Source organism: Octodon degus, unplaced genomic scaffold, assembly GCF_000260255.1.
Source record: "Octodon degus isolate 3935 unplaced genomic scaffold, OctDeg1.0 scaffold00050, whole genome shotgun sequence".
NCBI lineage: Eukaryota > Metazoa > Chordata > Mammalia > Rodentia > Octodontidae > Octodon > Octodon degus.
In genome coordinates this window covers 10,627,680-10,641,233 of record NW_004524626.1, presented here as the reverse complement: position 1 = coordinate 10,641,233, position 13,554 = coordinate 10,627,680, and the positions used below count along the sequence as shown (strand labels likewise).

Genomic DNA, 13,554 nt, shown 5'->3' with positions numbered 1-13,554 from the left:
TTTTTTTTTTTTTGTGAAACCAGGGATTGAACTCAGACCCTTGTGCTTGCCAGGGAAGCCTTTATTCTACTGAGCCATCTCCCCAGCCCTCACAAAACAATACTTTTGAGAGGAAGGAAGGATTTCTCTCCTGTGGGCTTTGCTGGCACTTCCTGATCAACTGGCTCTCCTTTCTCTTTCTGAAAAACACATCTCACAAAATAATATGCTTACCACGATGATTGTGCAAACTGGACCCAGGAAGCTCCATATAAACCCTGTCTCTGTATTCAGCCAGCAGCTGTGGAGAGAAAGGAGCGGCGTGAGCGGTGCCTCAGAGTCCTGGCCTTGTTGTTCGTCTTGTATCCATAAATGTGCTAATGGGAGTGGTACTGAGAGGTGAGATCTGACGGAAATTCTCATGACGGATCAGGCTGACTTCGGTCTGAAGCATGTGTCCTCTTTCAGACACACTGTCAGGGCAGATGTTCCTGAAACGTTCACCTGGGGCCAGAGGTCAAGCTCCTTGCCAGCTCACAACCTTTGTAATCCCTTCTCCTTCTATGCAAAACTCTACTCACACACTATGTCATTCAAACCTCAGCTCAGATGCAGCGACCAAGCCGCCACTCACCACCATCAGCCGAGTATTCTATCACAACAGCTGGGATGTCTCCCACGGAGGTCACTGCATTTTTGAATGTTATTTTTGGTTATTTTTGGTTATTTTGAAACCGTGGTGATCCTCCTGCCTCAGCCTCTGGAATGCGGGAATTTCAGGGGTGTGAAACACTACATCTGTGTTTCACCGCATTATCAAATAGCAGCTTTCTAGATCTTAAATGATCTTGTTCAGTTATTTGTGTATTTGCAAGTTTTCTTCCCTTGCTAGTGCTAGACTATCAGAATTTGGCACATGGCTGGGGAGATGGCTCAGTAGAATAAGCGCTTCCCTGGCAAACGCAAGGGCCTGAGTTCAATCCCTGGTTCTGAAAAAAAAAAAAAAAAAAGATTTTGGCACATGGCTGTTCTGGTTGTCTCTGTGATAAATAAGCAATAGGGCAAAGCCTCACAGGGACCAGCAGCCCATAATGATGGGAAAGAAAAAGGGTCGTCTCTTTCTCTCAGGTGTCTTGTTTACTATTGTTGGTAACAATGCAGAGACCCCTCAAACAGCCAGGAACAGAAATTCTATTTGGCCCAGTTACTCCCCTTCTGGATATCTTCCTGAAAGAGAGAAAGTCATCTGACTGCAGTGTTTGCGTGCATGCCCATGTTTAAGGCATCACGATTCGCAAGAGGAAAATTATCAGCGATAGCCACGATACCTATTTACCAAGGGATGGATGAACACATAAAGGAGACGTGGTACCCATTTGCAGCTTTGACCACACAAAAGCCATACTTCGGTGGAAACGACAGCACACCTGTGTTCCTTTAGCAATTGGAATACACACACATGTGAGAAGGCACAAAACCAAGTTAGGCCATTCATGAGATCTGCCTGGAATGAATCTCAAATAGCAAGGACTCATGGGGATGCACGTTGTGCCACCCAAGTGACGGTTCATGGTGGCTCTGCAACCAACAGTTTGAGCGCTGTGGTTATTGCTTTCCCTGTACACACGAGCAGGATCATGAGCCCCAGCAGCAGGTCTCCAGGGAGGGGGGGTGTCACTCACCGGTCATGCATGCCGTAGCCCTGGGGCTGCACGCTTGCTGAGATAGTCACCAGCAGCGCCGGGAGCCCATAGCCAAAGGCACAGAGGTGCCGCATCTTGATGTTGCGGGAGCTGAAGTAATTCACCACCTTCAGGTTCCTGACCATCAGGAACAGCATCACCGCTTCCACCAGCATCCAGAAGAAGCAAGCGAGGAAAAGGTAGTGCAGGAGCCCCGCGATGATGGCACAGCCCGTCTGCAGAGGAGAGGCACACGTGTTGGGGCTGCCATTCAAGGAGTGGATTGAGAGAAATTGTACAGGATGAGGGTTTTTTTTTTTTTTTTTTTTTTTTTTTTTTTTTTTTTTGTGTTTAGTACAGGTTGTTCAGGGTCTCACTACACAGATCAGACTCGTAGTGATTCTCCTTTTTTCAACCTCCCAAGTACTGCGATTATAGGCATGTGACACCATGCCCAGTCTCAGTCGCCATCTCAGCATGCCCTGGGGGCAGGGCCAGCGTCGGCACTCTGGGGATTGAACACTGGTCACTGCATCTGCCTAAGCAGGCACTTTAATCCACTGAGCTATCTGGCTGGCCCGAGGGCGAGCATTTTGACAGGGGTTCCCCCAATGACATCCACTCATTCCATCCACACATGTTTCTAGATCCCAAGCAGGACTCCCACTGTAAGGGTCCTCTTTATCCCCTTTGTCTGCAGCTGAGATTTCCCAGGATGTATGAGCATAAAGGTTTTGGCAAAGCCAGGTACATTAAAAACTGTCTTAGGGAGCCAGCAAGATAGCTCAGCTGTCTAAAGCTCCTGCTTAGGCAAGCTTAGGCAAGCACAGGGACCCAGAACCACATGCCGTGCCAGCCCTGCCCCTTGGGTTGGCTGAGACGGCCACACACACACAAACACACACACACATACACACACATACTGTCTGAAGATGTGGGAGGATGGGGTGGGGTTCAGCGAACCCCTGGGCTGACTGCTTGTTTCATACATAAAGTTTTATGGATGTATGTACAGCAGTACTAAGACCCATAATCCCAGCCATGGATCACCCATAATTCCAGTGCATCATGAGTTAATCTCAAACTCTAGAAGTCCCCACCCTATGACTGCATGAGGCTTTGGGGGGACAACTAGACACAAACCATCACGGCTGTCTGGCCCAGTAACGCACGGGCCACGCCCACTTAGGCATCATCAGTGACAGCTTTCACCGCACATTGCCAGAGTGGAGGAATCATGACAAGCTGTGCTGTTCACAAGCAGAAAATATTTACTGACTCTGAGAGGTAGTGTGCCCAGCTGCGGTACACATGATGAAGTAGGTCCTAAAGTCTTAACATGCAAGAGGCCGGGAAGCTAAACACTGTCCAGAGAGAATGGAACAAAGAATGCGCGAAGAACGACCATCTCACCCCAGTGTGGTCAGACTCCTTGGGAGGAAGCCTGAGGGCCTACGTGGTGTCAGGCATGTAGCCAAGGTTCCTGACTTCACGGGACTCTCAGTCCAGGGAAGGAGATAGATATGAGATACATGGCATAACCCACAATCACCATGGTTTGAAATGACTCCTGGGAATAGCAGAATATAGCCATGGTGAGGAGTTGAGATTCTCAGCCATAGCACCACTCAGGTTCGCAACATGGCTTGCATCGTTCCTCTCTTGGGGGCCTGGGGGCATCCTGTGCATCGTGGGTGCTTAGCGGCATCCCCGATCTCCATCCACTTGATGTCAGTAGCATCATAAACACAAATGTCTGTGGTCACTGTCATGTATCTCAATGGGTGATGCCACCCTGGGGGACAGAATCAATGAATAAGGTGCAACTGAAGGGAACAGAACTCATTATGTGCTCAGAGACATGATTTTCCGCCGGCACCTACCACAAGTCCTCCAGTGGAGAGGGCAGGTGTGTGATGCTTGAGGGAACAGTGTACGCAAAGGCCCAGACCAAGTGTAGGGCAGGGATGAGCAGAGATAAGGAGGTTATGGGGACATGGCCTGAGGGAAGCGGACCTGGTTGTTGGTCTTGTCTATACCGGTGAGGAAGAGGAACTTGGCCAAGAAGAGGCACACACACAGGTGCAGGTGGAGGTAGGTGTTGTGGTTGCGAATGGCGCGGCACAGTAGGAAGGTGGCAATGGCCATGAGGAGGCACACCAGGGAGATGATCATGCCCACGTGGCTGATGACATACAAGGAGAACGCCATCTGTCAGGAAGAAGATCTGCCGTTAGCCCCAGAAGAGAGTCACTGTCTCCCACCAGCTGGTAGAAGAATAAAACAGTTACCCAGACCTCTATCTTGGGAGGAAGAGCTTAGGGTCTTTTCTCTCTCAGATACTCAGAACAAGTGAGACTCTCTATGTTCTCACCCATCCCAACCCAATAAAATTCTTCAGCACCCATTCCTACCCTGTCATATGTTGGGCCTGTGTGTTACTGGGCTGGACATCTGTTATGGTTTGTGTCTAGTTGTCCCCCCAAAGCCTCATGCAGTCATAGGGTGGGGACTTCTAGAGTTTGAGATTAACTCATGATCCACTGGAATTATGGGTCATAATCCACAGCTGGGATTATGGGTCTTAGTAATGCTAGGATTATGGATGTGTTTACTTCCCCCAGCCAGGGCCAGAGAACCGGAATGTAACATAAGAGAGACAGAGAGACAGACTTCTGCTCTGTAGCTATTGCTGCTACTTCTCCCGTGTGGCCCTTAGCTATTCGCTGCCACCATGGAAGGTTGCCCTCTGCCATGTGCCACTCTGCCTTGGAGCCAGCTGAGTATGGACTGAAATCTCCAGTAACTGTGCGCTAAATAAACCTTTCCAGGGGCCGGGGAGATGGCTCAGTGGAATAAGCGCTTCCCTGGTAAGCGCAAGGGCCTGAGTTCAATCCCCAGTTCCACAAAAAAATAAATAAATAAAATAAAAAATAAACCTTTCCTTCCTTCATCTTGGGCATTGGGTATTTGTCCCAGCAATGAGAGAAGAGTAACTAAGACAATGTCCGAACATTTGATTTCATGGAAACTTTTTGAAACCCAGCATGTAAGAGGTCATGACTTGGGTGAAGAATTCATGCAATAAAATCACTGACTGCAGTGTAGAATATTGTAAGAAACACTATTCGTAGTTCTTTGTAGTTCTGGTGAAACTGCAGAAATCCTATCCTTCAGTGACTACTATGTAGGGTACTAAGCCTCAGTCTCACATTCTGTAAAATGTTTCTGAAAATAATGGACTTAAAACATAGTCCAGTGCACAACAGGTGTTTCTGAAATAAGACTTATTCATCTTATTGTGTATTTCCGATTTTATACTTGCTTCCTTGCCTTCCCTACAAGATCATGAGCTCCTAAAGGACAGAAGCCCACTAACCTCACCACTACTTCCTACAACAGCCAACACCACAAAGGAACAGCTCGTGAACTCTTTTGTCTGGCAGCATCTTGGTTCACAGACAGGCATTTGTCAAAAGTTAGTTTGGGTCTGTAAACTCTACGCCAAGTGACTGACATGACTGGCCATCTTTCTCACATGAACACAAATGTGACATCATTTTCAGAATCTCAGAACAAATTAGTTCATGAACTGAGGCTCCATGGTAAATTCCCACCAGATTTTAGGATCTACTCAGGAACCCAGAGACAAGGTCATTAGCACTGACCGTGAGCTCCCCGGAGGCCATGATGACGGCCATGTTTGCCACCCGGTTACAGCTGCAGGTTGTGTGCGTTTCCGATGCTTCAAGGGTCTCGCAGCCAAATGGCGTCCACCTCCCATCCTCAATGTCTGTGTTCCAGGAAACACAGATGGCCTTCTCGAGCTTGCGCTTTGGCTGAAAAAATCAGAGAAGCAAGTGGCCTGAGAATTTCTCTCTAATGGGTTCCCTGTGATCAGCCTCAAGAGCCACTGGGGCCCAGAGATACAGAACAGAAAGGCAGAGTCCTGTTCCCACGTGCAGGGACGTCCTGCCCACACTGTGAGAGCCACAAGAAAACTCCTCCTTCGATCAAAGCTGGGCTGAAGCGGGCCACGCGGTTATTCCATTAGTCACTCAGCCATTCACTGTGATTTTTACTGGGAATTTCCTTGGTGCTGTACACAGAAGACACCACCAGACAGAACAGACAGGCCCAGCCCAATCCCCCGGTGGGACGACAGCGCACTGAGGAGAAACAGGAACGCAAGAAAGCACAGACATTTTTAACAAGAATAAAAATAACAGTATGACTTCAGGGCATGTAATAGGAGTGACCTTTATCTCGTGTTCTAGACAAGCATGCAAGGTGTTCCTGAACCAGTGTCATCTGAGGTATAAAAGGGGCATTGGAGTGACACAGCGGCGCAATGGCAGGGCATTCCAAGCTGAAAGAACATGTACATGCCCGAGGCCAAAAGGACAAGAATGCATTTCCAGGACTTCAGTTACCCGTGGTGCCTGGAGAGCGTGGAAGGAGATGAACATATTATTTTGCATGCCAGAGCACAGAATTAAACCTAAACACTGATAGACCAGTGGGGGATTTTTCTAGAACATCCTGTCAGGGTATATGTACGCACAAGAATTGTCAGAAAAGTAAAATATATTTGGAAAAAATAATTCAAGAGTTAGGGAAATAGTATTTTTTTTAAAAACCAATATTGCTGGCCCAGGCAGGACCAACAACCAACCAGTCGGGCCCCAGCAGGAGTGCAGGTGATGGGCAGGCAGGACCAGCACACCAGAAAAGGCTGGAGCAGCGGCAAGAATATAGGCCGGCAGTGGGAAGCTAGGTGAGCCACATAGACATGGGCCGGCGCGGCCACAGTCTTTCATCAAGGGCTCAGGGAGAACTCTGGCCTCAGAAGAGCAGTCCTAGCCTCGATACCCATTGGCCGAGATGGGCCCCACAGCCAGTGCAAAAGCCCCTGGAAACTAGGCTGGAATTCACAACACGTTTCTCGGATCTGAGTTGGACCTGCAACAGAACTGTGGATATCAGAGCAATTGCACTACCTTTACTTTCCTCCATTTGTTTGATCAGTTTTCCTTTCTCTATCTTGCTTTTTTGTTTCACCCCCACCCCAGGGTTCTTTTTTTTTGGTGGTACCAGGGATCGAACTCAAGATCTCACACTTTCCAAGCAAGCACTTATTCCACTGAGCTATCTCCCTGCCCTCCCCGCAGGGTTCTTTTTGTGGGTTTTTTTGTTTGTTTGTTTGCTTGTTTGTTTCCCTTCTCTTCCCCCCTTTTTTCTTTGATCCTTTTTTCATGACTTTGATTTGCTTCCTTTCTTTTCATTTCTTCTACTCAGCTTCTTTCTCTCTCTTCTCAACTCTCTCGCTTGATTTCACAATACTTTCAGGTGAGTAAACATTATCTCTTCTCTTGGGTCAGTTCAATCAATGTGCTTTTGCTTTCTCTTCCTTTCTTCCCCTCCTGTGTCATCCAGTTTCTCAGAACCTGTGTGACTGTCCTTTCTCCGACTATGTTTGACCCCACTCACCTCTCTATCTTGTCCCCTTTTCCTCCTAATAGGAGCAGCACCCCATAATAGGGTAAAAGTCACTCCACTTGGGGGAAAATCTTTGCATACAAGTATTTGGTAAATTCTGGATTTTGTTATAATGAAAGTGCAATCTGTACAGGAGCTCTTAAAAACTTTGCTTTTTTGAAACTGCCTAGGTCTGCACCTGCTTTATGACTTTGTAGTTACTTGCTTGGCCCTGTGACCATGGGAGGGTAACCGAACATGCAGAATGCCTGACTGCACCATTGTACCAAGCTTTACACACTGATGATCACTAATCTCCTCTTGTAGCTAATGGCCTCACCCTGCTAGATAATCAGAAGAACTGACGGGCTGGTCTGTCTTGCCTTTGTACATCCTTTCTACCTCTTGCTTGTACATTATATAAAAGCCCTTGACCATCACAGATTGGGGCATAATCTGGGATTGATCCCAATCAGTGCCTATCTATGTAAGTCAACCTGTCTCCAAATCCTGGGTGCCCTTTCTGTGTTTCTGTTCGCCACTGCACTAGAACTGTGAAATTTGCTCCTATGATTAAAGCTATCTGGTTAATAGTTACTACAGAGTGCTGGAGAGATAGCTTGGTGGTCTAAGCACCTGCCTGGCAAACGCAAGGAGCTGGGTTTGATCCCTGGTACCACATGCTGTGCAGGCCCCGGTCCCCAGGTGCACTGTGCTGGCCACTGAGACCGGGTGTGGTGATGCACACCTATAATGCCAGCATTGGGGAGGCTGAGACAGGGGGATCACTACAAGTCTGAGCTGCGTAGTGAGACCCTGCACTGAATAAATAAAGAAAAGACTTTTTAAAAATAGTTACTACAGATAGTTAATAGCCAGGCTATGTTGAAACTATTGTTATTGTTAACTGTAGTACTTCAGCTATGGTGTCATACCTGTTATAATCAGTTTTTTCCCTTGTATGACAACACTGTGATTTTATGGAGTCATAATCATCACCGTAGTCCAATACCAAAGGCCTTAGCTTTGAGCTAAATAGACAGCAACTTGTTATCTTCAGTGTACTGAAAGGCAGGTTCTTGAGAAGGTACAAAACTAAAACTAGGGGGCTGGGGAGATGGTTCAGTAGAATAAGCACAATGGCCTGAGTTCAATCCCCAGTTCAGCCAAACAAAACAAAACAAAAAACACCAAAACCACCTACATCTAGAAGACATTCCTGAGGAACAGATATTTCCGAGGTCAACCTCAAACTAAGGAAAAAGTGGTCTGCCAGAAGAAATCTATAAGCATCAACAGAGAAAACAAAATAAAGTAAAAATAGAAAATGGCAAGACATAGAAGCAAAATGCAACCTCATAGCAATAGCTGACCCAGTAAAAGTCCAGAGCACAATGAGATAGAGGAGTTCAGAAGCCAACCCCTGGAACTTTCTGAAAGGACAGCAAGAGGAGTGCAAAGGCAGACCAGGAGTGGAGCCACTCAACTGTCATCCCAGCACTGGGGAGGCTGCGGCAAGAGGACTGCGGTGAGTGTGACACCAGCCTGAACTATACAGTGAGACCCTGTCTCAAAAAAGAAAAAAGAAGAAGATGCTATAGAAAAAATAATCTTCAAGGCACACAAAGAAATGATGATCAAAATAAAAGACTATTTTTATTATTTTATTTTATTTATGTTTTTGGTACAGAGTCTTGCTACACAGCTCAGACTCATAGATATCTTCCTGTTTTCAGCCCCCAGCACTGGGATTATAGGTGCGGACCACCACGCCCAGTCTCAGTGGCTAGCTCAGCATACCTGGGACGGGGCTGGCACAGCATGTGGTGCCAGGGATCAAATCCCAGTTTCTGTGCTTGCCTAAGCAGGTGTGTAGTCTCCTGAGCTATCTTGTTGGCCCAAGACTCTACACCAGATAGACAAATATGTAAATAGAGGAGCTCTGAAAAATGATGGAAACTATAAATCCTCAAAATAGGAAAGAAATGGAATCCATGAAACAGATCAAAACAGAAATCCAGGAGATTAAAATCTCCATTGAAAGTATGTGCAATGGATTGAATGAAAGCAAGGATAGAAATCAGATGTAGAAGACAGAATTTTGGCTAGCAACTGTGAAAAGAAACAAATGTTAAAAATAGCAAGAGAGCATGGAAAATCAATCCCACAGCTATGAGATGAATGAAAGAATAACATAAATTGATTGGAGTCAGGAAGAAAGCTGGAGAACTATGCAAAAGCCATGAAAAACCTCTTCACAGAAATAATGGCAGAAAACTTCCCAAACATGGATAAAGAATTTGACACACAAAAAAATGAAGCATATAGAACTCCAAATAACTATGACTATTAAGCCCATAAGATATGCTTAAGTAAATGTGGAGACATGAAATAACGGTGTGCAAATGATCTGCTTTCATCTTGCCTAAATATGACCCACTGCTGAAGGTAGTAGCACTACAGAGAGATAAAAGAGCTCATTCTTCTCTAGATAGCTTTGGGGAAGTGGCTTGAGGTGCCAGAAATTGTAGAAGTAGCCTGCTGTAGTGGCTCCTATGAAACAAGAACGGTAAGTCCACAACAGCTTATTCCATACTGGAAAATAAATGGAAGATCCAGAAGTTTTTGAACACAGCAATGATACATTTTGCAGGAGGTGTGCATACTAATTATATTCACTGTCATTGGATCATTACACATTGCATACATTATCAAATTATCATACCATGCCCTATAAACATGTACAACTATATTGTGTCAGTTAAAATTTTAATTTTTTATGTATCTAGTACAGGGTCTATGGGGTCTTGGACTCATAGTAACCCTCCTGTTTTCAGCCTCCCAAGCGCTGGGGTTACAGGGGCATGCCACCACGCCCAGTCTCAGTGCGCCCCGGGGTGGGGGGCTGAGTTAAAAACTTTAAAACCTGCTTCAAACATCATGTCAAGTATATATGTATCAAATAGTACCACATGCTACCCTACTAAGTTATGCAATTATGACTTTGTGTGTCATTTTAAAATTAATTTTAAAACATTTTAAGAGACCCAAAGAGAGAGACTATTACATTAATGGACAGGCACTGTATCTCAGCTGCCCTGTTGTCAAGATCTCGGTTGCAATATTTTACTATAATTTTATAAGCTGTAACCTTTTAAGACATTAGCAAAGGCAAGTGAGATTTCTTGCCACCATTGCTTCTTGCTGAACCTATGCTTATTTGAAGATAAAAAGTTTAATTTAGGAAAAAATGAGAGCAGCAGCCACTGGGAAAATGGGAATTTCTTAGTAGGTAGACTGGACTCGGGTATAGAGCTCTTTACAAACCTGGGTGTTTTCCAGGGTGTAAATAATAGGTTTTGTGAAGTTTTCTTTTCTCTCCCCGGTCATGATGCCACCAACCACTCGAGAATTCATTCTCAGTTTCCTCTCTATAGTGTCCCCGCGGGCCTGAGGGTCTTTGAAGAAGCGTTCATCTAAGACAGAGTCCATGTTTGCAAAGGAGACAAAAGCCACTCCGGTGGTCCCTGTCTCAATGAGAAAAAAAATGGGGATCATCAGCGAATGAATGGTTGGAGACACTCTTGAATACACCAGGCACGGAAAGAGGCTCACCCTGAGGGCTGAATTAGCAGTGAACTGATTCGGAGACCTCCTCAGGAACCCTGAGTTTCTTTTCTTCTCTTACAAAGAAACTCTGAGTAGCTATTATCTTGAGAAATTTGACCTACATTTAAGCATAAATTAGAATTTTTGCTTCTAAGAGGCAATGCAGTCAGTGGTGGGGCTAAGTTCTCCTCGCACTTGGAGCTTGTCCCTGTTTGGTCTCTCTTGTGGGCCGGGGCTGTCCTTCAAGACACTGGTGATCGCCAGGGAGGCCTCCTGGAGCTGCTGCCTGGCCCCTCCTCCGGCCCAGCCCATCCCCACGGGCCACCCCCAGGCCAACAGCAGGACCTCTCAGATGCCCCCAGAGACACCACACACGCCGAAGACTTTCCGTCTCTTAGTTGTGCTCCTTTCTTTCATCAGTCGAGATCTCCTAACTTGGAACTTGGGAGAGTTCTCCTTGTTTCTCCTTCATCCTGAACAGATCCTGCCTCCTTCATGCGCCCTGAGGGTCTCCTCCACTTCTCCCTTCAGGGGCCTGAAATCCAACCTGATGTCTCGCGCTGGGTGCCGGCTGCTGCTCCCCAGTCTCCCCTCACCCCGCCCTCTGCATCTCTGTTACACTGCGGCCAGAAGCCTAGCTCCACGGAGCGCTGCAGGGCTGCCTGCGCCTTGGGGGAACGCGCGGACTGACAGATTCACATCAAATGCCCTCTACCTCCTTTCTCACCCCCCAACATTTCTGCCACTCTGTCCCCACCCCACTTTTTAGATCCATGAATAAGCCTAGATTTTTATTGTTTCTTGAGACAGGGTCTCACCACACAGTTCGGACTGACCCTGAGCTCACTTTGTAGCCCAGGCTGGTCTCAAACTAGCAATTGCCTCAGCCTCCTGAGTGCAGAGATCAGAGGCCTGCGCCACCCACACTCAGCCACTAGTTTTTTCTCTCTATGAAGACCTGTCCCTTGTACTACCTAAGATATCTCCTTCTTCTTTCTCTGCATATTCTGCAGGATTTCGTTTAAGTATCTCTTACCACATTTCATCCTGTGCCGTTACACTGAACTATTCCTGAGAGAATGAGTTGTGGAGAAAGGACAGAAAACTGGGCTGTATTGTACAGAGTGCGTAAAATATTTACCTGCTGGCCTTCTAGGGAAAAAGTATGCCAACCCTGCTATAGGCGAGGGTTGTTCATTTGAAATATAGTGTAAGCCACATATATAATTTTAAATTTTTCAGTGGCCACATTTTAAAAGTGAAAAAAAACAGGAAAAATAGTTTTAATAATATATTAAGTTGACAGCCACAAAATGTCATGTCAAAATGGAAATCTAAATTTTTTAAAATATAAAACTAGGGCCGGGGAGATAGCTCAGCAGGCGTAAGTGCCTGCCTAGCAAGCGCAAGGTGCTGAGTCTGGAAGGAAGGAAGAAAGGAAGGAAGGAAGGAAGGAAGGAAGGAAGGAAGGAAGGAAGGAAGGAAGGAAGGAAGGAAAGAAAGAAAGAAAGAAAGAAAGAAAGAAAGAAAGAAAGAAAGAAAGAGAAAGAAAAGAAGAAAAGGTCTTCTATTGTGATAATTTTTAATATAGATATCCATCATATGTTTAGACCTCATCTTGTACGTAAACTGTCTAGATTTAGCTGTCCCACAAAGCATATATACTTCAGAATATCATGAAGTGCCTGTCACTTTTAAATAAGAAAAAAATGAGGTTTGAAATATATTTTATTATATTTTGTTTTAAATCAATTTAAGTGTAAAATTTATGAGTACTGTGTTTGTTCGCTTTTTGATACAAGTCCACAGTGTTCATGGCCCACTGAACTCCATTCAGTCCAGTTTGGTCACATTTCCAGTGTCCAGTAGTTCAGTGTGGTCAGTGGCTACCATATTGGGCAGGGAGGGTCCCAATACTCCCATTGGGTGACATTATGTTTGTAAAACTTGACTTCCTTTGCAGACAGAAAACTCCCTAAGGACACTGGCCATTTCTGCCCCACCATCCCTGGCTGCCGACCACCTGGATGGTCCTGATGCCCTGGGGGTGACCACAAATACCCCCTGGTGGAAGGCACCGTTCACGTGGGCTCTCAGGAGTACGCCTCTACCTACCTGTGCTTTCAGATTCTTCAATGGTGGAGCACCCGATGTTCATTGCATCCCCTTTGGCTTTCAAGAGAAAGGATGCATTCTCTTTATTGCATTCTTCATTGATAACTTTGCTCTCGATATCTGAAAGAGAAGGGAGTATTTGCATGCGGTCACTCAGAAGGTGTCTTAGTTTTCTCTCTTTTGCTGAGACAAAATATCTGACACCCGAAGTTATTTCGCTCACAGTTTGTAGAGGTTTTAGCCCAAGACAGGCTGCCCCTAAATCAGGCTGGCACATGGCAAAGGGGCGATAATTCATGGAAGTGGAAGACACCAAAGGCGATGGGGGGAGGGGAGAGACAGACAGACAGAGACAGAAAGAGATAGAGAAACTGAGAGAGAGAGACAGAGAGAGAGAGAGAGACAGAGAGAGAGAGAGAGAGAGAGAGAGAAACAGAGACACAGAGACAGACAGACAGAGACAGAGAGAGACACAGGAGACAGAGAGAAAGAGACAGAGACAGAAAAACAGAGAGACAGAGACAAAGACAAAGACAGAGACAGAGAAACAGAGAGAGACAGAGATAGACAGAGAGACACAGAGACAGAGAGAAACAGAGAGACAGAGACAGAGAAAGACATAGAGAGTTACAGAGACAGAGAGAGAAACAGAGAAACAGAGATGGAGACAGAGAGAGACAGAGAGAAAGAG

At 45.9% G+C, this 13,554-nt stretch overlaps 1 protein-coding gene across 4 annotated transcripts in view; it reads right to left on the bottom strand.

Moving 5' to 3' along the window:
• Adgre1 (adhesion G protein-coupled receptor E1) overlaps positions 1 to 13,554 on the bottom strand; it is a 54,487-nt gene that overhangs the window by 9,789 nt on the left and 31,144 nt on the right. For 3 of the 4 annotated variants that reach the window (XM_023716873.1, XM_023716870.1, XM_023716871.1), the window contains 6 exons: positions 12,864 to 12,983; positions 10,467 to 10,666; positions 5,330 to 5,500; positions 3,678 to 3,872; positions 1,662 to 1,897; positions 214 to 280 (listed from right to left, as the gene is read on the bottom strand). In XM_023716873.1, the coding sequence (XP_023572641.1) occupies positions 214 to 280; positions 1,662 to 1,897; positions 3,678 to 3,872; positions 5,330 to 5,500; positions 10,467 to 10,666; positions 12,864 to 12,983 (989 nt within the window). The remainder of the gene's footprint in view (positions 1 to 213; positions 281 to 1,661; positions 1,898 to 3,677; positions 3,873 to 5,329; positions 5,501 to 10,466; positions 10,667 to 12,863; positions 12,984 to 13,554) is intronic. The other variant, XM_023716872.1, reaches the window with a different exon arrangement.